At 42.9% G+C, this 26,970-nt stretch overlaps 1 protein-coding gene and 1 long non-coding RNA gene across 3 annotated transcripts; one reads left to right on the forward strand and one right to left on the reverse strand.

Annotated features, from left to right (window-relative positions):
• Nucleotides 1-301: 301 nt before the first annotated feature.
• Nucleotides 302-8,333, reverse strand: LOC119904599. The gene is made up of 3 exons (XR_005444727.1): nt 8,197-8,333; nt 5,226-5,482; nt 302-628 (listed from the first exon to the last, which is right to left on the reverse strand). It is a non-coding gene; the product is annotated as an uncharacterized LOC119904599 (long non-coding RNA).
• Nucleotides 5,556-21,516, forward strand: LOC119904598 (norrin cystine knot growth factor NDP). 2 transcript variants are annotated; one of them, XM_038721393.1, is made up of 3 exons: nt 5,556-5,746; nt 15,578-16,052; nt 18,977-21,516. In XM_038721393.1, the coding sequence occupies exons 2-3, from the start codon at nt 15,846-15,848 to the stop codon at nt 19,199-19,201; spliced, it is 432 nt and encodes a 143-aa protein (XP_038577321.1). In that variant the 5' UTR covers nt 5,556-5,746; nt 15,578-15,845; the 3' UTR covers nt 19,202-21,516. The 2 variants fall into 2 exon arrangements, with proteins under 2 accessions (XP_038577321.1, XP_038577319.1); XM_038721391.1 differs by lacking the exon at nt 5,556-5,746 and having other exon boundaries at nt 15,526-16,052.
• The last annotated feature ends 5,454 nt before the right edge of the window (nt 21,517-26,970 follow it).

The raw sequence follows: 26,970 nt of genomic DNA on the forward strand, positions 1-26,970 counted from the left end.
GTGACTCACTGATGTGTGTTTTAATCGATTTTGGACAGCAACGGAGCTCCATGGCGCAGAGGAATAAGATATATCAGGCAGTGATACACAGGCAATACATAGAAGAATGAGTTCATTGTTGGTTTTAGTCTTTTCATGGGTTTTGTTGACAATGAGAACACCATATATATTTCTTTATAAGCTGTAGGACAGGAGTGTCATGTAACTGTGACAGTCCCGCTTCGATTCTTGCCAGTGAATATTTTTAAAGGCAAAAATGACATTAAATGTATTCTAAACACAGAGATACAGGACTGCAATGCACATGATAGTTTCATTGCCTTTATTGGATTTAATAGATAATTGATCTACATGCTGTAGAAGAGGCCATTAACATCTTCTAGTTGTACAAGCATTCAAGAAATTAGTTGTCGAACTTCAACCGCCACGTTGACTAGCATGTGACTCGTGAATCACTCTCCCTGCTGATGTCTCCTCTCAGCATGCAATGTTTTGTTGATGTGGTTTGAGTGGCCGCTTTCTGTTGTCTCTGTCTCAGCAGAAGCAGAACATGGAGGCTTGTAAAGAATCTGGTTCTCTTGTCTTGTCCTCGTTCCACTTTACTGCTGTTCTGCTCAGGACCAAAGCACTGTAAAAACCGATATACAGGAAAGTCATAAATGTCTCTGGGGTTATCGGAGTGTGTTTCTGCACGTGCAAGTGCGTGTGTGTGTTTGTGTGCACGCATGTGAATGTGCGTGATGGGCTTAATGCAAGTCTGATGGAGTCATGGCTAATCTATGAAGTCTAAACAGATATCTGAGACAGAGAGGGGGAAAGTTTCTGTTTACTGGCGGCGTGCCTTTTCTTTTCTCATGACAACAAATCCTAAACCTGGAAGCACAGAGACAACACACACATCACAGAGCACCTGCATTCAGATGTTTTTCTCAGAACTCTTCCCCCAGAGCTGCACGTCTTGGCCCGAAAGTTCACTCTGAAGAAGCTTCAAGTAATTGATATCATGATGTAAGTTTCATATTTTAATGTGGTTGCTTCATTTTATTTTTGTACTATTTAAAACACAAATGTTTGGATTGTTTGGTTTCTGTATATTCTGTGTATTTCACCATTCAAAACTGAAAGATTTTATGTAAAACTATACAAGCTTAGGAGTCTACAGCCATGCTAGCAGTGAAGCACAGCGCTGCTTCAAATTAACATACTCACAATGTTATACTAAAATGCTGGTATTTAGCAGGTATAATATTTACCATCTTATCCAATCCAGTCCAAACCAATTTTTTATATAGCACATTTAAAAAAACTGGGTTACAGCTAAGTGTTGCACAAAGACTAAAAGATAAAACACATAAAAACACAGACAATACACAAACCAATGCTTCAGAAACAGTCGATGGGCAACAGCAGAAGACAAAGAACTCATGCTGGGTTAAAAAGCCAGGGAATAAAAGTGAGTTTTCAGACGGGATTTAAAAGTTGTTTAGCATGCTAGCATTTGAGCACTAAACGCAATGCACAGCTGAGGCTCATCGACATGCACCTATTTGGTCGTAAACCACAGTGTTGGACACATTTTGACCTGATGATGGCGCTTAAGTTAAGTTAAGAGTCGTCTTCTGGGAACCATGAATGTTTGTATAAAATTTTCACGCCAATCCATCCTATAGTTTGTTGAGACATTTCAGTGGTGGACCAATTGAACCGACCATGATTGCTATTCCTAGAGCCATGCTGCTAGCGTGGCTAAAATAGGCATCGTTTCATCAAGACATTTCTGGTTTGGACAAACATTTAACACTGTCAGAAAATATGCCAATGTGATGGCTTCTAGTTCCAACTGGTGTCTTGGTTCTAGCTGGATGGGCAACATTTTGGTTTACATTTGGGTAACATATTGTTCCTTTAACATTAAAATGAGAAAACAAACTTTTAAATGACGCAGTCGATGTAGTCACACATTCTTGAAAACTATGTGGCGGTGGTGGTGTCTACCCACCTGTTGGCTTCTGATCAGAATGAAGTCAGTTAGCATTGGAGCCCGTCAGCGTCCCAGGAGGGCTGTAGAAAAGATGGAGCAGCCAGCTAAGTGTTCTCCGTCTGAGCCAAACTGGAGGGCCTCTACACTTCCACAGAGATGAGGAGAATTTAGCAGACTGTTTTTGGCTGCTCTCCCTCATTCCAGTGATTCCTCAGTGCCTATGGGCATTGGCATTGGGCGGAGGGAGAGAGAGCTGAGGCTTAGACCCCGCTTTACAGGTCAGCCACTGCCCCAGGTGCACATGGGGAAACACTTAGCTGCTCTCTCATTATTCCATCTCTCCTTCTATCTCCGTCGCAGAATTTTTCACTTTCTCTTTTATCACCTTCTTTCCCCCCACCCAAGGGCTGCTGTTCTCATTCTACATACAATATCATGCACATGACTATGTTAAGATCATTAGCTACACTGTGGTCTGCACTCACTGCATCCTCAGCGCCTGAGAAGTGCAGCTTCTCTGTGAAGCCGGTGTTTTATTCCTGTGCTATTCTGTGTTTCCCCCCTGAACTGAAAACGCAGACCTGGTACGCTCATCAAACATCAGTTGTCTTTGGCAGCGGCTGTGACTTTACCTGGTCAAGAAAAGAGAAAGTTATTCTACACCGGCTGTAAATTACAACTATGGGACTTTTTTTGCAAGGTCTTTGGCTCCCAGTGGAGACCATTTTTGAGGCAAACACGCCAGTTTTTGTGTTGCTCACCGGTCCTCATAAATCTCCCAAAATTATAGCCCCTTTCCATTTTTTTCATGTAGCTTAATATAAAGCTGGAAATCAATCTTCCAAATGAAGACTGAATGTGTCTGTGCACCATCAGTCAGTCTACAGCTTTGGACTGATAATACGAACCGGCTTGAAATAGGCTCCCCTGTGCTTGAAGGAAAGAGCTGAGAGCTTTCGTTGAAAACTGACTGAGCGAGATATTTAACTCTTCAGGCAGGCAACCAGATTTTCACCATCAGCCCAAATTCTTGTAGAACCGAGCCCAGATAAACATGGTTGGTGTTAGGTGAAAGTGTGACTCAGGTGTGATTGAGCTGTGATGTGACCCTGCCCTGCTAATCCCGTTCTGATGAGGAGATGGCTCATGTCACGTCAGGTCCAGTCACATCTCAGTTGCTGGTGCTCATGGGGACAGCATGTCGGACGGCCTACAGCCAAGGTGGGACTTGGTCAAGAAAGGGACAACTGCCACATCATTAGCTTATTCACTGCTGTAACAAGGGTGCAACCTGACCTTAATCACTACTGTGAGCAGCCATGGGGTATTGTCCAAAATGCCAACCAGACGGGGACACATCACTGAGATGTGTCAGGTTGAAATTTGGATTAGTGAGTTACGAGTTAATCGTGATCTTAAAAAGCAAGTTACCTGTCAACAGCTGACACATAGGGACAAACATAACTTTGCTCTTTATTACTGTCCATTTACCAGCTATCGCCACAGAAAGTGAAAGCGTTTTTACAAGTTGTCAGAAAGCTGCTCTTGTGGCGGTATGTCATCTCAGTGGATCCCCTCCTTTTCCCTCAATATATCTTCTGTTTCCTGGCTTTTTCCCCCGCTCTCAGCCTCTCACCCCACCCTCCTTTCTCCGCATATGGGATTCACATTTGGCTTCACTAAACATTTTCTTAATGTGATATTATGATACATTATCTGAAGCCATTCACTCGCTGTCACCACCCCTCATGTGGACACAAGCTGAGTAAGCCAAGGAGAGGCAGTCAGATTCTGTCCAGGTGAGTTATGGCCATTTAATTTGACACTGCTCACAGTGGTGATCATTTACAACGCCTGACGGGGAATCAAAATACAAACTGTGCTTACGTGGGTCTCTCTCTCTCTCTCTCTCTAGGAGCCTGTTAGTGGTGTATAAGTCACCCTCTCCTGCTGCCGGCTGTAAATCGCCTCTGTCAAAGGTGTGTGTGTGAGGGAACAGAAGGTGAGAAATTTGGGGGTCAGTCGAGGTCTTTCAGGTAATTGTGCTTCTTAAACTTTTGACCCACTAAGCCCTACTTAGTGTGGTGCAGCTTGCTCCCGTATTTTCCCCAAGAGTTTTGACTCTGCATACCACGATGCGCGCCCTGTGTGTGTGTGTGTGTGTGTGTGATACAATGAGTGTCGAAGCTCATTCCTTAGCACCTATTTTGACATTGCACTCATTGTTATTCCCACACTATTTGACCGCCCTTTTCTTATTTAATCATGAAAAGCACATTTGTCATGTTGTGCCTCCTGCTCTCCCCCTCTGTCTGTGTGAAACATGTTGAAAAATGCATCTTAAGTACTTAGGCACTGGATGATGTGACTTATTTGTCTGTCTGTGTGCTGTTCTTTTTCCTCTGGCTTCTTTCTGCGCCCCTATTAGATGATTATACCTTGTGTCATTTTTTGATATCACACTGCTCATTTTGGTAACTTAAACTGTTTTTAAAAAAAACTAATTTGGCAGCAGTTGTGTGCAAAGCCTCAGAGAAGGTATAAGCGCATATTGTCTCAGGGTAACAGTGATGCCTCCCTCATTATTAGCTTTCCAGTCATCATAGTTTGTCCCCTTTTATATCTTCAGGGTGTCTGTCTTCATGTTGAGCCATGTGAGAATGATGGATGAGGTCATTACAGTTTGGATTTGCTGGGCAAACATACAGGCACGGCACCATCACATCGTTGTTTACAGATGAAGACAAATAATCCAAAATGAAATGTCTACCAAGTGACACGTACTTACCCACAGGGTCCTGTATGTTTATAAAAAGTGAGTGATGAATGCATTTCTTTTTTTTAAACTCAAATTCATATAGCTTTTGAGAAATGACACCGTCATGTGGTTATAATTTTGAACATTTGCAAAACTTTTGTGATGAGTGAATTTGAACATGCTTTACGCTTATGATGACATTTCTAACATATATATAACTTTAACTTTGCCTGCAGGTGGAGGAAACCCCAGCGTCACTCTCCCGACTGCATTAACTGTCCTTACAACACAGATATCCCCATCAAAGGAAGATTGCTGAGGTGAGTTATTTAACTCATCTCTTTTGATTACTTCCTCCCCCTCACCCACTCCACCTGCGCACCCCCACCCCTCATGTAGGGGTAGGGGAAAGCGCGTGAAGAGGTAGGCCACGGGGGCCAGTTGTTTTAAATAAACTAAATCTGCTAACAGTTTTATAACCCTGACCTCGTAAAACTGGCTGCAGCTTTTGGTCAGCTCTCTCCTGATGGGGCGAGCAGAGCTGTCCAGGGCTGGAATTCCCATTTGCCGCTGTGGAGCGTGTCGGTGCGTCAGCTGGTGCATGTGTGAGAGAGAGGGAAAGACAGAGAGAGAGAGAGAGAGAGAGAGGGCGTATGATATACGATTGCTGTGTCACGATCCACATGTGACGACCGTCCTCACAGGCAGAGCATCCAGGCTGCTCCCTCTTTCTGGTGATTTCCCTGTTAAAGAAAAAGTGAGAGAGTGTCACTGTGGGACAGAAAACAGAGAGAGGGTGGGAGAGAGAGAGAGAGAGAGAAGGTGAAAGAGACAGTGAGACAGAGGGAGGAGAGAATAGCACTCAGACAATCTGTACGTGTGAGAGAGGTAGAAACAGGAGGAGAGAAGCGCTGGCTGGGAAGCAATAGTTGAACAACAAATCCAGTGTTGTGTACAGATCTCAGCCTCTCTCTGGATTGCTGTCTTTCTGCTGCTGGGCGCTGAAGGTAAGTCCACCAGCCTGGGTGTCACACCTCAGGACCAGCACAACTACAGCTTCCTTTTTAACATATATACCAAACCCTGAAGATACAGTCTATCAAACGCTATAGTTTCTTTTTGACAGGCTGTAGACAATGCTATAATTCAGTACACACTACTACAGGCTGAATGGGAGGTAATGTGATGTTTGTTTTATATTTATGCATTTTCACATAGCTGCATGATACATGGCCATACTCGGACAGATTTAAACTTTTTCCCTGTTTTTCTCCCCTTACACATCCCTAAGCTCAGGTGCACATTCCTCTTTTATTGCAGGTATTTTCTGCTCCGCATGTGTCCAGAAACTGCAAGTGGTTGTGATTAGGATTGTGTGACATGATGTGTAATAGGAGGAAACATGTTTGGGTTGGCACTGGTGGATTCACTAATCAAGACTGGAAGGATAGTGGAATTGCAGGGCTTGTAGGGGAGTGTGTGTGCTGGAGCACAAGGTTAATAGCGCTGTGAATAACTTCAGATATGTATGGATATGTGTTTTACAGGTGTGTGCGTTTACATCTGTGAGTGTATGATTGACTTGGCCTGTTCTCTTGGACACCCCGAGGCTGCTGGCTTATGCTAGAAGGAGATGATGACAGATATAATAGACTCTGTGGTAGGTAGGAGGAGGAGGAGACAAGCTACCACTTCCCATCTCACTGAGAAGGAGAGGCGTGCGTGTGAGAAGGAGAAGGTGTTTAAATGAAAAATGAAGTGAGTACAAAAGACTAGGGGAGAATGAGAGGGGGAAGAGGAAAAGTCCAAGTGGGAGGAAAAACAAGAGACAGGAACAGTGAGCCCTTCGGATGGACAAGCAGTGCCAGAGAAGGACACAATAAATAGGAGAAACAGAATGAAACTGAGATGTGTGAGAGGGGAGAGAGAAATAGGACTGGAGGAGGTGAGAGTGACAAAGAGTCTGACACAAGAGGAAGAAAAAGAAAGAGATTGAGTCTGTGTGATGAAAACATCCTCCAGACATCCTTCCCCACTTCCAGTGACACCAGATGAGAAACAGTTTGTACCGTAAGAAAATGTCTGTGTTTTCTTTGTTTTGTTTTGTCGCTGTGCACCGATTGACTCCTGCGTCCTCGCCTCAAACTAAAAATCACCTTTGACCTGTTTGGAGAAGAGAAAGGCGAGGAAAGGAGTAGGAGGTGTGTTTGAAAGATCGCACATTCAGCCAGGTGCAGATAGACAGCAATGCTCTGGCGGAGCAGTGCATGGTTGGTTTTGTGTCTGTGCTCTCATGTTTCATATTCTCACACATGCATGTAAGCACATACACTCACACACACGCAGGGGCCCATTGTGAGTGTATTTATTTGGACAGTGTTGAAGCTCCGATAGGCAGTTCACAATGTCTCACTGCCGCAGGAATGTGCTTCTGACAAATGGATGCTCTGCACGAACCGCAGGCCATCGAGAAGATCCTTAACACCGCCCTGCCAGACAAGCATGTGACAGATCTCTGCTGCCCGAAGAAACCTGGTCCAACGCGATAAAACAAACACGCCTACGACTCCTTCGCTCACTATTTTCGAGAGCGCCTTAGGCTTGGAGCTGAATGGAGGATTGATCTAGTTTCATGCGCTGGTTTTAGCCCGCAGCTCACTACGATACTAGTATTATTTCTTCCTTTCTGATGAAGATGGAGAGAACAGAGGAGGCCGATTTCGGATTTGAGGTGCCTGATTAAGGGTTCTGTTTTTGTTCTGTTCTATCAAAGCAAATTTAACACCACACTCGCAGCGGTTCCCACACTATGTTACACTGAATAGCCAGAAAGAACTAGAAATCTGAGAATATTCATACGTATATGTCCTCTGTGTCTCCCTCTCCCCACTGTTTCTGAGAAGCCTAAATTGTAAAGCTAACAGAAGCTTAGCTCCGGCTCACATGCCTGTCATTGGCTGCACACTGCTCTCAAATCCGCACTGTTTGTCTTATCTTTACTGTGGGGGGGATATATTTAGTGAGGAGCTTAGCTTTTAGGAGGCTGGCGCGTGGGGAGGGTAAGAGAGGGTGAGTGTGTGTGTGAGAGAGACAAACGAAAGAGTAAGTTTGTGTGTGTGTTTCTGGAGCTGGCGTCAGTAGACAGTGGAAGAGCTTGGCACTCTGCATGCCAAACTGTGTGTGTGTGTGCTTGTGTGTGTGTGTGTGTGTGTGTGTGGCTGGAGGACAGGTCTGTGGGTCTGTCCCCCCTCTCGCTCCAGTCAGGAATCTGCCCTTTAGTTTATTAAAAGCTGGTGAAACAATGGAGGGAGGTGAGGCTGAGGAGGGGGCACGGTGAAGCACTAGAGCAAATTACAAAGGAGTGTGATGATGTAGTTGGAAAGAAGAAGACAGGGAGGGATAGAGATAGGCAAAGGTATTCACGATGGCTCAAGAAATTACACTTCCCCCACTCTACCTGTCATTTCTGTCACTTCCCCTTCCCCTGGTGTCCTTTGATGCACCTGTTTTCTGCACGTGGCGGCGGTTCTATAACTGAGCTGCCCACTGCCGCCGCAGACAGACCCAGTCCCTGGACAACAACTGTGCACTCAGCTGCCGGCTGGCCTGGGTGATAAAGCAGAGGATCCCTCTGAAGATCTGGCTCCTCAGCACCGGCCCATGTGCCATCACACACCACCATCCCAGCAATGTTTAGAGCCCCAGAGCGGCAGCACAACGAGAATACCACACCACTCAGCCCCTGTGTTACATGTGTATGTACATATGTGTGCGGGTCTGCGTGTGTGAGAACAAAAAACCCATAAGTGAAGTGGGCAGGGGATATTTATACATGCACCCCACTGCTAAGAACAAAACGTGGTGACGTGGACTGAGAAATTCTGTTCTACACAACATATGGCTTGAACAGTTGGGAGGCTTCGTGGTGCCACTTTTCATAACAGATTTTGAGATGATGTCATCGTTTCACTTTTACCTCGTGAACAAAAGTCTTCATTATTACTTCTACTTTTTTTTTTGCACCTTTCTTCCCTTTGGGAATTGTTTCAGTGTGTCACTGTCACTTTCCTATAGAGAGAGAAGCTATGAGATTATAAGGAATCATTTGATTTATAAATTGTCAAAAATAATAGAAGTCTCCAAAGTCTGACCACCAGTCTTAAAATCAGAAGAGATTCAATTTACATGGAAATCTTTGCATTTGAAAAGCTTGAACAAGTGAATAAATAACTTTAACATTTAATTTAATGTTGACCGATGTATTGATTAATCAACTATCTATTTCAGCACTAGGAGCCATAGTTATTTATTTCCCTTTTACTGTTTTACTGTCTTTCTGAGATTCCACTTTTCCAGTGGTGGAAGAAATATTCAGATCCTTTACTTAAAATCACTACACCACTGTAACATTACTCCAAAACTCCTGCATTAATATATTACTTGTAGTATGCATTATGCAGAAGAAGGACTCTTGTCAGTGTATTTTTTTATATTCCATTTCTATAATGTAAACTTATATTAGATCTTGAACTTCAAAGAAATTAATAGCTGTCACTGTTCAATAACTGCACTGGAGTTAAAACAACATTTTCCTCTGAACTGCTGTGAAGAAGTATAAAGTAACATTAAGTGAAAATACTCCAATATAGTACCTCCAAATTGTAGTTAACTACAGCAATGAACTTTCATTTCAAATTCAACTTACATTCGACCACTGTACCTCAGTCAGTCAGCGTGTGTGTGTGCGTGTGTGTGCGTGCGTGTGTGTGTGCGTGCGTGTGTGAGTGCGTGGGATGCATCTTTCCCACCATAGCCTCTAACAGAGATATCACAACAACACTCCTTAAGCTTGGAATCACTCAAACTCATAACTCCCAAAGTCCTAAAGCTTCAAACCAGAGGGATTGTGGTATGTAAGGAGGGATTGTAGTGTGGTCTGGTGGTTTGGCTCCCCAGATATTCTTAACCCAGACTGGGTCTTTTTTGCAGATACTCGGCCCGTCTTAAATGATCTGCCCCTCAGCAATGCTGCTGAAGCTGATTTGCTCTAAGACATTTGATATGTCTTTTAATAAGCAGTACATGCTGATCTAGAGATTGGTCTCCACACTCAATATGTGTGTGGTTAATGCATGCTGTTTAATAATTTCATCGGCCTGTGGGCCTCTGGCTTTGGGTCTCTAATTAGTTTTTGAGTACCGGGAACTCCACATTGGTCAGTTAAAGAGGAAAAGAGAATGCCTTAGATTTTTGGATTGTTGTGCCAAGTTATTAAAGTTACAGAATTTGTTTAAGAAAAGGCTGAGCCAACAGACAAACTCTACTGACCGATGTAGCAGTGCCACTTACCTGGGAGGCCAAACAGGGTAGATGTCTGGGTTCAATCTAGAGCTGAAACAATTGACCGTTTACTAAACCTGTGCTGCCAAACTGTTGTTTACTGCAACAGTAAAATAGCATGACAGGCCTGTGTGGCCAAGCTTTGGATTTCTCTACATGCTGAAGCGTTCTGCGTGGGGCTTTAGTAAGAGCGATTCTGGGCAGTTAAAGTTTGAAGGGTCTTTTTAGCCTGTCCCAAAATGAAAAACTGAAGCGCAGAAGTGTGACACTATCTGCTCTGACATCAGATGCAATTCGGCCTACAAGCTTACTGTCTTCAGTAACTATATAGTTTGTGGGGTTACAAGTTACATCCACAACTAACTATATAGTTATTCTTTTAGCATGATATCACGTATGTAGCCATAAACTTCTTTCTTTTACAAGATTCTCAGAGATTAGCTTAATTAGCAAGCAAGATACATTTTATAAAATCTGCTGGTGACAGTTTTAATTTCAGGCGGCCAATTCGACGGCCTTTGGCTAGAAATGAGGAGCCTGCTTTTGCATGCCTCTGTCTGAAGGGAAGGACCCATTGTTTGCCACAAATTAAACTGCATATGTGTTGGAAAATAATAAACCAATAATAAAAAGCCTTGTTGAATTGTGCCTTTATTGGCCCAGAGTCTTGGTCTTTTATGGCATTTCCACACAGAAATCACAGCAGCAAGTCCTCCACTGCCCCATCCTTCCCCTCTGATAATAAAGCCACCTTGGACTGCTTCTGTTGGACGCACTACAAACATGGGACGGTTGTGATTTACACAACAGACGCCACCCCCACCGCTTAAAGCAGCAACATGGTTGTCACTGATTTCCAGTGTTTCACCACATGCACAGTTTTCCCACCTCACTGAACATGGCTTGGTGTTACTGCGCAGAGGATGACAAAACTGATAACCTATACGTGCAGCATTTAGGCATGATGTACTCACTCAGGTTCTTGTCCCAGACTGCATACTATTCCTCAAACTCAAACGTATCTGAATGCATTTTAAGATAATGTTGCTTTGCACTCCAAAAAAACTTTGCCTTGTCAAATGGAAAATTTGACTGTCTTTGTGGAGTTTTACTGGATGGAGCCTGGCCTTGCAGCAGATTTTCTACAACAATCATCAAGTGAAGTTGTTTACTTTAATTGAGCTGAAATTTCATGGGTAATTCAGAATGGATTACTTTTTTGTGGAGCTCTGCTGCCAACATAGCTGCTTTTTGTAATGAAAACAGTAAGGGCCCAAGGTGACATAGTGCATGTTGATCCAACACTCCTCCCAAAGATGTAGAACCGCTGTAGATCAGACCTGAGCATTACAACAGAGGGGTACAAATGCTTGATTTGTCTTGGGGATAAAGGAGGACGTGATGGAAGCAGGAACACCTTTAAAGGGGGGTTGCTTTTGTAATTATATCACAAAGAGAAGCTCAGTATGACTGGATGATGGGGTCGAATCCAAACGACAGATCCAGGAAAGACACAGACCGTAACGGTTTTGTGTTCGCCGGTCATTATCCTTGGGCGAGATGGTGGGGTGGACAGGAGGATCCAGCTGCTGTTTGTGAACACCCAGGGGCTCTATAAATCTGAGTCTAGGGCAGGTGTGGGTGTGCTGGGGGAGAGGAAGCCACACTGGCCCTTACCCTGCCCCAAACCTCCTGACCTTACAACTGACTGCTGCTTCAACATACAGTGCAGTCCAGGCAGGGAGGCAACACGTGGATAAGCGCTCAGTTTTCACACTCGCAGTGCAGTAATGAACTCGCTCACACAGATACTATCTCCATAAATTATCCTAAAAGCCCCTATTGTCAGTGCCAGCTGCCATTCGTAGCTATATATTGATATCACCAGCTTTGAAAGCTAAGTGTAAGTCAGCAAAAGAAGCAGTAATAATGATGTGTAGTCACCTTGTAGTGAGGGATGTCACAGTGCGAGTAGCTATGCAGTTAGAGCATGGCTGTCTCCGCTGGCTGCATAACAGGCAGATGACAATCAATAGAAAAGCTTCTCTTTGCTGCACATTAAAAGGCAATATGGTGGGAATGCCTGGCTAGCTCAACTAAGTGCTAATCAGGAAGGACAGAGCTGGCTGTAGAACAAAATGACAACGTTTATTTGGCTAGTCCTGGTATTTACAGGGTGGATCGCTCCTGTCATTATCTTTGTTTGTTTTGCTTCACAGTAAGGCCAGGACCTGTTGTCTGTTTAACAAAAACACATGTTCTGGGGGGGATTTGTGATTACGAGGAAATACTGAGGATGTTTTTCTTGTCTGACCAGAAATACAGTTACATTGGCATGTCTGATCTGAATTGATTTAACATGTTTTCACTTAATAAAATCCATGTATTTGAGTTGAGTTTAGAGGGTGCTACAGTCCCATATAGTGTCTGTTCCTCCCTGCAAAGCTGGATTACCATCTGGCCATTTGCCACTTGGCCCCAGACCTATAGGAACCCCAAACTGACGGCGTGTACAGAGCCACCAAGTGCAGTATCAGTTAAACCTGCAAGAACTGACCAGCTTTGGACACAACAATCAGGAAAACTCATTGGTAAACATTTGTGTATTTACATCTAATAAACATGCAGCAAAATTAGCATTCAGTTGCAGTCTTGACTCTGGCCACCTGGCAAATGTAAGTCCAATATTCACCCTCCTTTTGGTTCTGTTGTTGGTCTCCACCAACTCCTGAGGGAAAAATCTGACTCTGGCTGCTAATTACTCGACTGTGATCCCCAGTTAGTTGCTAACTTTACGTTAAGGAATGTGCTTTTTGTAAAAAGCTGCCTACTGCACCTGAAAGCGACGTTATGAGAGTGATGAGATTTAAAATTCTGGGCTATAAACCAAAACAGTAATCTGAAAGAAGCTGAAACTCGCTGAAGAGCTGAGGGGAATGTCAGAATTTAGTAATTAGCTGGGCTCATTACTATGTCATTTGATCAGTTGTTATTATAAAAACATTGAAGATAGCAGCTTTAAGACAATTCATGCAGTTGTAGCCAATCTTGTGGGCTCTGTTTTTTAGAAGGGAATTGTATAATATGCTCACACGGTGCATATTCCTAAAGCTGTGGACCACTGACTTAACTGACATGCAGATATTCCATCATAGCAGTACCAGTTGTCTCTGGGTCTGTGGGCATAATGAAGTTGCCATGTGTAGTTTGCTGTATGAACTGTACTTAATGGGAACTTGGAGGCCACAGGGCGCATACACAATGCACAGTAGGTGGGGGTTCTGGTGGGGGTCGATAGGGGCCCAACAGCATATTTTTTCCCCGGTGCCCCCTTACAGGTTAATCCAGCTATGCCTCCATGTGGAGCTTCAAAGAGGTGGAGGTAAACACGTAGATATCTTGTAAAAACTATACAATACCTGCAGGAGTCTTATCTTTAACGCTTGCCTCTACTTGTCCCACTTCGCTCTCTTTTGTATGGAAACCTCATATTGATTTAATCCGCTAAATTATCCTGTAGCCTACAATCAGAGCTCTATCCTAAATAACTTGAGTGTGTAATGCCTAAGACAAGCGCACTAATGATGCTGATGGTAATACCAGCAGAGATGGGTATAACTGTCACAATTGTAATGCTACGGCTGGCAAGGCTGGAGGTGCTGATGGGTGCTGGCTGGATAAAGCAGCCTGCTGCAGCGAGAAGACCGGGCCATCTGCTATGTAAACCCTGCAGCACATGTTCGACGGGCCAACAAAACATCTCGGGGAGTATTTATTTTAACAAGTCAAATGATACTTCTATTTCTCTCAGGAGGAATGTAAAGGTTAAATGATTCCCCTTAGAAAGAAAAACATTGGGTTTGGAATTGCAGGGGGTGGAGGGGTCTGGGGTGGGGGGGGGTTGTATAAAAGTTTCAAGTGAACTTTTGTGATTTCAGTTCAAATGAGGAAATCAGTGTAGAGGCATGCAGTGATGAAGATGGATACTAAAAAGGGAGCTTTGACAGAATACAGAAGTGCGTTTCCTGCCCTTTAACTATGCCAAACACTCCTGCTCAAGAGGGTAGTTACTGCCACAGAAAGTCAGTACACAAGGCCACTGACTTCACATGCAGTCACTCTTATGTTCATGTGCAGGTTCCCACAAGACACATACAGACCATTTACACCAATTTACCAGGTGTAACACAGTTACATAGTAACTGACTCCGCTATCGTTAGCATGCTAATGTACTGTCTACATGTCTGGCCCACTTTATCAAAATACTGTTTAACAATGTTGCAACCCGGAAAGGCTAATTTACCAAATGTCAGCTTGGTTGGTATAATCCGATATTTCCTGCTCATTTTAAACTGCATGAATGCTAACTCTGAAAAACACATATTTCTCCATATATGCACTTTTAAGAAATACATTTACAAAGGACTGATGGTTAAGCTTTTTGCCCCCTTAAAATTGTTAGTTTGGGTGCTACAGTACCATCCTGTTTACAGTTTTGTTTGATTAGACTACAGATACCAATTAACACAATTTACAGCCACAGAGTAGCTTCAGCAGCAATGTGCATAAGCACTATAGTTTCACCTTAACCCCTTGACGCACAGGTATAAATCAAGCTTCAGAGCTTCATGCACAAACTAATTATTGAATTTACAAGTAGCTCGTGCAAACTATTCCAGTAGTCAAGACAAACTCCTGGATCCTTATAGACATATCGCCATAAAAAGCCTTGAAGATGCATTTCCATAAAAACTGTAATAACAATATTTAAAAATTCTTCAACCTTAAACCTTGATCATTACGCTCTTTTCTCACTCCCTGACCCTACATGTCTGCACACCTCTCCCTAATTCACAACACATTGCCTGTTAGCAAGCCTGCCTCAGCCAGCACCAGGCTCCCTCTTAACACGAACCCTATTATCAGGAGGACAATAAAACTATGAAGTTGGAAAAAGGAAAAAAACTACATAAATACATGTGAAAATATGCTGCGGTACTGGCAGAGGGTGTGCAGTCATGAGAGGGCTTGTTGGGAGAGTGATTTGTTTTAATGAAAAAGTCATTCCTGGGGAGAGGAAAGGACCTGGCTGCAGGCTGTTTGTGCATGGCTTAAGTTTCTCCCCTGTAATAAAAGCACCACGACTTATGTGTCTACATGTGTGTGCAGTGTGTGGGTGTACAGGAGCGACCGTGGAATAAAGGAGACGAAGTAGGCAGCCAGGTTCGGAGACCCACACACAGTCATCAAACAGTCAAAACTGGCAAAAATATCTATGAGAAGCTGTCTGGAGGTAGCTCCATTCCCTACACACACACACACACACACACACAGCGAGGAGTGTGTGATCTTTTCAGCAGCACTTATAGTAATTCCCTTGGATATACAAATGTCTAATAGACAAAACATACTGCCTACACACACAATATTGTTTCTTTTCTTGCCTTTATCAGTTCAGGTTCCCACTGATGCCTTCCTGTTTGTCTTCTTCTTCCAGACTGGATCCAGACAGCGGGGGATGGAGCGGCCCGACGAAGCAACCCTCCTGCTACCTTTCTCCATACAACTCGCTGACCTTGAACCTCCACTGTACTAGCAGGAACGATAGGGAGACAAAGACACTCCTCTTTGTGAAACCCTGAGATACAGCTTGGGTGAGAGGTGGACAGAACTGTGAGAAATAAAAAGGGAACACAGAGAATAACAGAGACAACGTGACGTGTTGGACATCCAGTGAGGATCGAGAGCCTCAGGGTGGTTCGATCATGAAATCTTCCGTCTCTGTGGGGCCCCCTTCTGGCCTGCTACTGGTCCTGATGTGCTGCCCGCTGCTGGGCTTGGTCCAGTCTGCCAGCAGCAACAAGGCCAGCGATAACATACACCCACACCTGGGAGACACTGACCCTGAGCGCTGCATGAGGCACCACTTTGTGGAGACCATCACACACCCGATTTACAAGTGCAACTCAAAGGTAAGGCAGAAACAGACGCACTGTAACCAATCTGCTTCATTGTGGTTACCCACAAATCTTTGGTTAAACGTTGTTTAAGGTAGCCAGTCCACCTGACAAATGAAATCATTTGTTACAAATGTCAGGGAAGCAATTTGTTTCAAACCAAGCATCAGAAACCTCAGAGCACCAGCCCAAAAATATCCTCCAACACTAACTCATTCATCTCAGACACATTTTTCTCTTTCTACGAGTATTTCTCTTGTTGCCTCCTCCTTTTGGCCAATCCAGTGTCTCTTTCTTTCCTTCTCTTTCTTTATCTCCATCTCTCTGTCATTTAGACGAGTCACGCTTGGTTTCTCCTGTGTGTGTGTGTGTGTGTGTGGGGCTGGACATGGGCCACGCTGCAGACATATTCTGCACCTCCACTGGGACTCGGTTTTGGCTGGAGTGGACGTCTCCCTGTCAGCTGGCTCTCTCCTGCCTCTGCCAGGGGCTAAAGAGAGAGAGATGGGCTGAAGAAAGAAAAGCAGACCGTTACCTAATGAGATGGAGACGTGGGGCTCGTTCTGTTTCTGTCTCTGAAGTGTCGGACAACTTAGAGACAGACACTTTTTGTGCAAAGTATGAACGCTGTTGTGGAAAGGGGCTGTCAATTTTCACTCTTTCCTTTTTTGTTGCGCACCAGTGCAGTTATTTAGATAGCGTGAGTGATCAGTTCTTTGGTCATTTTTTAACATTCTCCTCTGAGTGCATAGAGCAGGTGGCCAAACCACAGCTCAGCTCAGGCAAGGCAGGGCTGAACACACTCACAGCGTGAGTTGGGGCTTTCTATTACAGTACACAGAGAGACGACGGGACGCCTGGCTGAGCAACCGTTTTCCTTCTCAGTATGTACAGTTCACACAGAATCCACCTGCACCATGACTTGCTCGGTGTCTCTGTGTGTGCATGAACAGCATGTGAGGGGTCTGTGTGTGGTAGAAGAGGTAGAATGATCGTGTCTCTGTGTGCTAGTTTCTTTAAGCTCACAAATTGTACATTGGCTTTAGAACATTTTCTTTAGGTTTAATGATACTATAGGTGTCATAGGCAACAGTTACAAACATTGTGATCTTTGAACACTTGTGTACTGATAGGTACGTATGAGAATAAGTGATGAGTCAACATTTGATAAATGTATTATATACCTAGGTTTTGTTGGTCATTTCATATAACAAGTGACAATAAGCCAGAGAAAGCAACGAGAGAGTAATATTTATACAAACTATTAGAGAAACCAAGCTCATGCAAAACACTGTTGTTCAATACACAGTGTGCAGGAGCTTTTACTGTAAATCTATCCAAGAAATCCCTTTTTCTGTTAGTGTTCTATGAATAATGTGCCACTCAAGGTCAAAAAACTTCATCAGCAGATGGAGCTTGCCCACTTGTCGTGGAGATGACTCATGACATGTGAACCATCTCAAACTATGAATTTCAAAATCAAGAGTGAACTTTTACACTCAACAAATTTAGAATTAGGGCTGCAACTAACAGTTATTTTCACTATAGATTAATCAATTCAATTTTTAGTCAATGAAGTGTCCGAAAGTAGAGCCCAAGAAGACATCCTAGAAATGTTTGATTTGTTTTGATGACAGAAAGTTTGAATCGACTGTTTGAGTTCTTGTTTTGTTGCAGTCGCGCCACAGTTGTTTAATTCATCCAAAGTCTGAAAGGCAAATTGATCAACTGTGTGTATTAACTGGTTTCTACAGAAAGAAATCTCTCACCTCGACCTCGTAGAGTTTAAGCTCAATGACCACAATAATCCAAGGGAGTCATTGTGGACTTCCCTTTTTGTGGATGTTTATTAAAGGATTTTTTAAATTAACTTGTTCATCATTTGTACTGATAATTCACCCAGGACAGTTTCATTCCCACCCAGGCATTGGAAGTGCTCCAGCTGTCGCTCATCTCACGTTGTCTGTGCAGAAAAATGTTTCCCAGAAACCCTGAATGTCTGACACTCCTCCTGCTCCAGTTCTCTAAGTGTTCCCCTGCACCTCCAGTTGTCTCTGCCACATCCTCCTTTGGATGACACCACTAGCAAGTTCTTCTGTATCACCAGCTTAGTAAATACACAAAGAGGTGAATGATCATCCACTGTATCAGTTGTTTTTTTTCCAGCTGGTCATGAATGAAAGGAGCAGCAGGAAAGGTGCCGACAGAGAGGAAGCGGGTAGAGGAGGAGAGGGGCGCCACAGAGGAGGAATTGTCACAGATTGACAGCCTGATCCTCTGCTAGGACAAAAACAAATGCTCTTAAAGTGGCGACAGCACTGCTGATGGGTCTGTGTTTGTGTGTGTGTCACCCTGCCATGGCCCCAGACAGGCTTTTATCAAGTGGGTACATGGGTGGCGACACACAGCAGCTGACAGAAGGACACGACACAGGAGTCAGTTTAGGGAGGTGACAGGAATTTAGTGCCCGACAGAGGAAGGCCAGTCAGACGGTCACACCACTAATCAGGCCAGTGCTGTGTATGTGCATGCATGTGAGTGTGCATGAGTTGACTGGTCAGACCTGGGAAAGCTTGGTCAGTGTATCAGCAAGTATAAGTGCCACCTGGATCAGTCTGGATGAACTAGTAAAACTTGTGCAAGTGGCTTTGTGTGACCCTGAGCGTCTCTCTGAGCTGAAGCAGGTGTAGGAGTGCTATCTCTCATTGCTCGTTGCTATCTCTCAGTTTGCAGGTGCAAGGCCAAGGCTGGGAAACATGGGAGACATCCTGAGTCCAGACAGATGGCTCACTTTTAGACTGGACTCAAACACTGCTTCATTGTAGCCAGAGACCTTTTCTCATCCCTGACAGAGCATGAAGGTCATAAAAAAACCTGTGTGAATGACTTATCTGTGCTGTCTTTACTCTGTTCTGCCTGTTCTGCATGCTGTGTTCCAGATGGTGTTGCTGGCGCGCTGCGAGGGCCACTGCAGCCACACGACCCGCTCCGACCCCCTCATCTCCTTCAGCTCGGTGCTCAAACAGCCGTTCAAGAGCACCTGCTCCTGCTGCCGGCCACACACCTCCAAGCTGAAGGCGGTGAGGCTGCGCTGCGCTGGCGGGACTCGCATTACGGCCACTTACAGATACATCTTAGCCTGCAACTGTGAGGAGTGCAGCTGAGCAGGGAGCACCTCCCTCCCAAACTCTCAAGACCCAGGATCCTCTTGGCCTTGGGCCGTACTCTAAAACTATTCAGAGGTTTTTGGTTGATTATTGGATCCGAAAAATTGCCCCAGAGGAGGAGTGGCTCAAGTTGCTTGTTGTTATCTTGGGAGTGATAGTTTGGAGCAATTGTACCACTCTACATAGGCCTTAATATTGACCCGCAGCCTTTGGAACATAGACAGAACATACTATACCCTCTCCGTTATGTGCATTCAATCAGTACAAATCATACGAAGCATATTACACAAGGCCAGACACCACAAACTGCTGCTCCCATGGGCCGGATGGAGACCCTCCTCACTGCGGAGACGCACTGCACTCATCACAGGCCTCCGTAATTCATAACACACATGCTCACAAACCACAGTATAAGAGCTCATTAAATATATCTGTAACAGCTTTCTGTCTGCTCCATAAAAACCCCACCGCGCATTTGACAACAAAACAACACGCCTCGTTAAAAAGCAGCATGGGAAAGGATGAGGCTTGATGAGAACAAGCGGGTCCACATGTGCCCAGACATGTGGTGGATCTATAGACCAGCACCTGCGCTGTGCTTATTCACCCAATAACATTTTACACACTCCCTGCAGACTTTATCTAGCTGTGTAAAACATGAGCGATGCTGACAGGAGAGCTCGTCAGGCGAACAATAAGAGAGAAGTGGCAGACAGTGTAAGAAGAGCTCTGAGGACGCAAGAAGACCAAGGAGAAAAGTTAAGCCAGCGTCTGGGTGGTGGTGTGGATTGTCAATAGACTGTCAAGGCTAGCAGTGTTCATTTTAAATCTAATCTATTCTATTTGAATCTTTGTGATGTTTCTGTCTGCATTATTGAAACTGTAACTGGTGGATCAAACAAGCTGCGCTTTGCCTGTTGCGTATTGACATGGAAAGACTTGGAGGAAACATGTTTGCTCTGCATACATCTGTCCAGCCTGCATACCGTTTCCTCCTAGTCCTCCATGGTGAATACAAACTCACGTGTGATTGATTCGGTGTGTGTGCCAGGCTCTAAACTTTATTGGCCATCAGATCTTGTGGTCAGTTTATCTGAATTCAAAAAGTCAGTCCCATTGTACCAATTGTGGTTTCTTCTATTAAAACTCCAGTTTTCCTAAACTACAAACATTTCAGGGCATGAACAAAGTAATGGGGGGCCATAATTATTTGGATTTTATTAGCAACTGAATACGTTTTTTCATGACATAAATAGAATATTGAATAGAATAGAAAGATTTTAATTTGAAATCTATCTGACTTAAAAATTCAAATTAAGCTCAGTTTAATTCTGATCTAAAACATTCAAGTGAGGTAAAATAATAATAATAATAATAATCTTGTTGACTGGCTACATCCAGACACCAGATCAATCAGACCTTTGTCTGACTGTCTCAGGTTACATCGTCTCAGTCACATGATCCAAGAAAGAAAAGTTCTGATGAAGGACTGGAAACTTCAGACACTGGAATTTTCTGAATTTGTGAACTTGACTTTTTGTTTTTTTTTAAATAAGGGAATTCAAACCATATGATGGCTCTCTGGTACCAGCTTGACTCATCTATACTCAACTCGCTTTTGGTGCCCCGTCCTCCATTTTCCATTGCAGATATATGCCGCATTCGAGACCGGTCGGGAACTGGGAATTTTCCAAGTTGAAATATTTGACTTCCGACCTCAAATCGTTTCAAGTGCATGGTGGTGCATGACGCCAAATGTAAACAATAAACATGGCTAGCTAACTGTGACAAACTTATGTTTCTTTTCTGTGTTTACTTTAACCAGCTGCCTAGTAACATTGACAAAATATGTCTACATCAATTTACATGCAGAACAAGTTTCACTATTTGATACTAGTATGTATTCTATTTAATTTAATACTTTACTTTGCCTTTTAGTTCATGGTTTACCATTTACAATGTGTGCTTCCATGGGAGCTGCCATTATTGCGTGACGTCATTCGGCTGCTACTGGTGGTACATATTTTTCACAAGTAGGAAATCTGACTTCAGGTGGCGTTCCATAGTACTTTTTCTAATTGGAGGTTGGAAATTTCCCTGTTCCGAGTTGCCTGAAATGCACCCTTCAATCTCACTGGTCATCATAGCGAAGCCACACGAAACCGCCCGTGACGTAGCCTAATCTTCAATGTGAAACCTTTTTATATACAGTTAATGCGTGAAACACATCGGTGACCCACACATAACCAAACGCCCCACACACCTCTCCACACATAGGACTTATTTGACCATAGCGTGGACTTGCGGGTTGCCATAATAATGATAAAGTGATAAAGTACAGAGAGTATCCTTACAGTTACTATCTCGCAATCTTTTGCTAAACTATTTAAAAATGGCGGGTTTGTTCATGACGCCCCGTCTGGTACGCACAATGATGATGCAGTGAAATGTGACGATTCTCTCTGACCAATCAGTAGTGTATCGACAGCGGCAATACCAAAAAGCCTACCAGATACCTACCAGGAACCAGATTTATCCAATGGAAAACCAAAAACAGAGAGTAGAGGTGAGGTGCATTGAGCTGGTACCATCGGGTGGAAAAGTGACTTAAGGTTTGCAATCAGTGGTATCAGCAGCAATGTGTTTGTAACAGCAGGATTTTTTTCCATCTCTGACACAGCTGTGGGAAAGTGAAGAGTAAGCAGTCTGATAGCAATGGGAGAAGTTTACAAACAGTAACGCTGGACTACAAACATGCATCGCTTCCTCGTGCACAGGAATGGCGGACTCCACCACTAACAACAAACACAACTATAAAAAGAGATACTGCAGTTACCATAAATTGCATCAAAAGTGGGGTTTGATTTTAATGAAAGTTATAAGTATTCAGTGGTGGTTCAAACACACCATTGCTTGTACAGTTACTTTAATTAGGCCTATTATGGCATTCCTTTGCTTCCTTAGGTTTTGACTGGCATTCCAGCAAAAAAAATGCAAATGTCAAGCCAAAGTCTCTTTGATGATAAAAAACAAAAAGTTATTCTGATGTCTGCAGAATCATGGCTTACTTGTAACCTCACTGAAACTTGTATCCAATATACCTTAATGAAAACCAGCCTGTTACTCTCCAGCCTGAGGTACAACAAAGCTGAATGTAAAAGAAATAAAAACTGAGAAGTATAAAAGAAGACTGGAGGTGGTCGAGTGCTCAGAAAGACTGTCCATTTTGGCAGTTATGTCAGTGACGGATGCGATCAGCAGAGGTGTCTATGAGCAAGACACTGAATCCTTGACTTCCCTGAGGGAGAATAAAAGCCAAATCTCCTCGTGTGTATTAATTGTCCCATTAAAAATGTATGTGAATGCGTGACAGTGTTACAGCTACAAGCCCTCGCCCTTATAGCTTACAGACTTTATGGTTTTTCCACACACACATGCATACAGTATATGCACCCTGTACAGATGTGTTGTGTTCAGAGCTGAAATGTTACCCTCCCCTGTGAAACAGCCCAATATGCTGCTCTGTGGACGTTTCAATCCCGACTGCAACTGACAGCACGGCCAGCTGCTTCACACGTGAACATAATAAAATCGTTTTCCTTTCGACTCTGGAGATTAATCTGCCTTTCTCTGCCGTCTCCTCTCATTGTGTCTCTCCTTTATCAGCACACACACACACACACAAACACACACAGAGTGGAGAGGAGGCATTTTGTGACACGAGGCAGGAGATGTAATTATTTGGAGAACCATTGTGACAGAATGACAGAGGGGCAAGATAATGGCTGTCAAGCTGATGCTAACTGCATTCTTTATGTTTTTTTGGTGTTTCTTTTGCGTGTGTCCTAGCAGAGGGAGCACGAAGGAGATGCTTGGCAAGTTCCAGACTTTCTAATTAAAGAAACAAAAATATCATTCATCAAATGCAGTTTTTCATCTCAGTCTATTTCCAGGTGTGAGGCAGGCAGACACGCACATGTGGTCTTTTTATAATCCTTCACATCAGCAGACATCGCACACATTTGTTCATCCTTGATCCTAATCATGACCATCCAAGCGTTTAATAAAAATCATAGAAAAGAGGCATTTTATTGGACTGCATTATAGGTGCCTCCTTGTTAAAGAGAAATTCACATCTGTGTGTTTTGCATTCCATTAAAATGCCAGACGAGAAACATGGACAGCAGCCATGTGCTGGAGGGCTGACAACATGACTGTTCACCAACTTTGTACAATGCTGAGGTTTGTGGCCGAGCTGTCAGCACATACTCGACCAAGAAAATATGAATGTGATAATGACAACCAGAACAGTCTGAACACAATCTTAATGTCTTAAGTAAGAGTTTAACAACATCTTCTATAATGGCCAGTGTGATCGGCAGTGAAAAGAAGGCGAGAGGACATGATGTTTAGTGTCTTAGACAGTTGCACAAGATGGACCACGTTTAAGGCTTAAATGTTATTCATCTGAAAACTAAAACTGGTAACAATTAATGACACCAGCAGCAGGACAACATTGTCTCAACATGAATGCACTAACAATGTCCATGATGATCGAATTTTCTTGTAAAATGTCTCTTAAAATCCTCCAAATACAAAAAAGAGCAGGCAGCATAAAGATGTAGCTTTATTTTTAGTTCAAAAATATTATTTAGTTCATTTGTTGTGATTTTTCTGTCTGTTGGGACAACAGACAGAAAAATCACAACAAATGAGTCACACTTCTTTATTAGGGCTGCAACTAACGATCATTTTCATGATTGTTGGTTAATTGTTTGATCCATAGTGTTTCACAAAGCTCCAGGTGACCTCCTCAAATGTCTTGTTTTCTTCACAACCCTAATATATTCAGTTTACTGTCATAAAGGAGCGAAGAAACCAGTAAATATTCACATCTGAGAAGCTGCAATCAGGGAATTTTTACTTTATTTCTTAAAAAGTGGCTCAAACGATAAATCAGTTATGAAAATAGTTGGCGATTATTTTGATAGTTGACAACTGGTTGATTAATCGACTAATTGTTGCAGCTCTACTTATCATATTAACAAAGCGTACAACGGCTGCTGTCAAAGTTTGTTGTAAAGTTGTTTAATAGGAATCTGATCAACCTGTATGTAGTTAGGCCAGTCTTCATTTTGATCCTTGATACATGTAATGGAGTTATATAACTAAAGTTCAGGAACAGGACCACGCCTCTCTCTCTCACTAATTCGACCACTTGCGCCTCATTCAATTCCTCCAATCCAACTACCTGTGCTTCACTCATTTCATCCACCTATGCCTCTCTGATCCAATCACACGCACATACATATATAACCCGTTTAGCCCCTTTCTCCCCCGTTTCTCACATCCCTCCCCCCCAAACCTTGTTTTCTCACCTCTTTTAATGGGCAACGGGTCACTGTTCACGACACCTGCTGACAATTGACAAAAAGAGGGAGATGTGACTCAGTGTGTTGCTTGTTCGCAGTGGCGAAGCTGACATTATTCTGATTATATTGTTCTTGAAAGTCATTGTGACTCAAATCAAAAGGGGTAGCATCAACCAAAGAATAAGACCATTTTGTGCAACTGTTGAACTTAGACATCCATATAAAGTCTATTTGAGCTAAGCCATAATCAATATTAATAAGTGTTGTCTGATAGACCTGTTAGGCCCGTCCTGACTTTGCTCTTGGATTTGTCTGTCTATACTGTATGTTTGGCAGAATTAAAAGAGAAAAGTGAAGAGCTGATCTGATCAGTGACTCCTGCTGACAAGACAGACCTTTATTTATCTCAAACTAATGTTTTATGCAGTAAAATAAATACAGAGCATGTAGTCCGTTAGATCTAGAGTTGGTCCCTGGATGCTGCACAGTGGCTGCCCACTGCTCCTGATACTTGGGATGGGTTAAATGCAGAGAATGAATTTCATTACATATGTTGTATGTATGTATGTTGTGTATGTGCCAATAAAGTATCTTCCCATACCAGAGAGAGAAAGAGAGAGAGAGAGAGACAAAGATAGATAATAATAATAATAATAATAATCTTTATTTGTAGAGCACTTTTCAAAAAAAGTTACAAAGTGCTTTAACAAGTGTAAAGACAATAATACCCAAAAGACAATAATACAAAAACAATACAAGATAAAAGCATGAAAACATTGAAAGGACTAAAATACACGTTTAAGATAAATATAAAATTAGAAAAATAGAATAAAATAAAAGGGATAACATAAAGTCAAATAAGATCGGGAAAGGCTCTCGTATAAAAGTATGTTTTAAGAAGGGACTTAAAAGAGTTCACTGACTCAGCTGACCTTATTTCCTCGAGTAGTTTTCAGTCGAGACTCTGGAAAAAACAACAGACCTCTGCCAGAGGATCTCAAGGTACGTGCTGGTGCGTATGGGACTAAAAGTTCAGAAATATAACAAGGCGAGAGGCCATGAAGAGCTTTAAAAGTGATCAATAAAATTTTAAAGTCAGGTCTAAAACATACTGGGAGCCAGTGTAATGAAGCTAAAATAGGAGTAATGTGGTCATATTTTCTTTGTTCTGGTTAAAAGCCTGGCAGCTGAGTTCTGGACAGTCTGGAGTCGATCAATAGATTTTTGGGTTAAACAGGTGAAAAGGCTGTTGCAATAATCCAGGCGTGATGAGATGAAGGCGTGTAAAATGGTCTCGGTGTCCTTAAAAGTTAACATAGATCGAATTTTTGATATATTTCAAAGTTGATAAAAACATGATTGAACAAGCTTTGTGGTGTGCTGCCCGAAATTTAAATTACTATCAAACCAAACACCAAGATTCTTTGCCACAGGCTTAATGTGATTTACTAGGGAACCAGCGGATGACAGTATTTGATTTGCCATCTGCTGGGACCCGATGACCAGGATTTCTGTTTTGTCTGAGTTCAGCTGGAGGAAATTATTTGACATCCATTTTTTAACTTCACAAAGGCAGTTGTTAAGTGAACTCAGCATTCCAGGGTCTGTGGATCTGACGGGCAAGTATATTTGTGTGTCATCAGCATAAATATGAAAAGAAATTCCATGTTTATGGATAATATGTCCAAGGGGAAGCAGATACAAAGAAAACAAAATGGGTCCTAAGACCAACCCCTGAGGCACACCATATTTAACTGGACAGAACGAAGAGACATAGTTGTTTACAGACACGCAAAACCTCCTATTTGACAGGTAGGACGAAAACCATTCTAGGGCAGTACCAGAGATCACCAGTCAGTGCCTCAGTCTGTCTAACATGATGTTGTGATCAATGGTGTCAAAAGCAGCGCTAAGGTCCAGGAGTACCAGGACTGAGCACATGCCTTCATCAGCAGACATTAAAAGGTCATTGGTGACTTTAAGCAGGGCAGTCTCAGTGCTGTGGTAGATAGATAGATAGATAGATAGATAGATAGATAGATAGATAGATAGATAGATAGATAGATAGATAGATAGATAGATAGATAGATAGATAGATAGATAGATAGATAGATAGATAGATGCACAATAAAGGGAGGTGCAATTGACAAATGAATGAAAGTGCAGGGTACCAGTTACTATGTACCAGTTACCAGTTACTATGTTGAAACTACAAACAATGACAAAAACTGAAGAAGAAGGGACCAACACGCATCACACTGAGTTAACAGCAGTGGACTTAGTTTGAATAATCAATGTGTTAATGTTAGTAACCAGCAGCAACTGGAAAAACTTGGTTCATAATTTGTGTTTACAATGTGGAAGGGCAAAACATTTCTACATGAAAGTATTTAA

Source organism: Micropterus salmoides, unplaced genomic scaffold (genome assembly GCF_014851395.1).
Source record: "Micropterus salmoides isolate LMB-PRFRI ecotype aquatic unplaced genomic scaffold, ASM1485139v1 Ms_hic_scaffold_15, whole genome shotgun sequence".
NCBI lineage: Eukaryota > Metazoa > Chordata > Actinopteri > Centrarchiformes > Centrarchidae > Micropterus > Micropterus salmoides.

What these genes read in the sequence shown, in the direction of transcription:
- LOC119904598 (XM_038721393.1), top strand. Translation starts at nt 15,846, where the DNA reads ATGAAATCTTCCGTCTCTGTGGGGCCCCCTTCTGGCCTGCTACTGGTC. An exon ending in TTTACAAGTGCAACTCAAAG is followed by an intron (nt 16,053 to 18,976) that starts GTAAGGCAGAAA and finishes GCTGTGTTCCAG; the next exon opens with ATGGTGTTGCTGGCGCGCTG.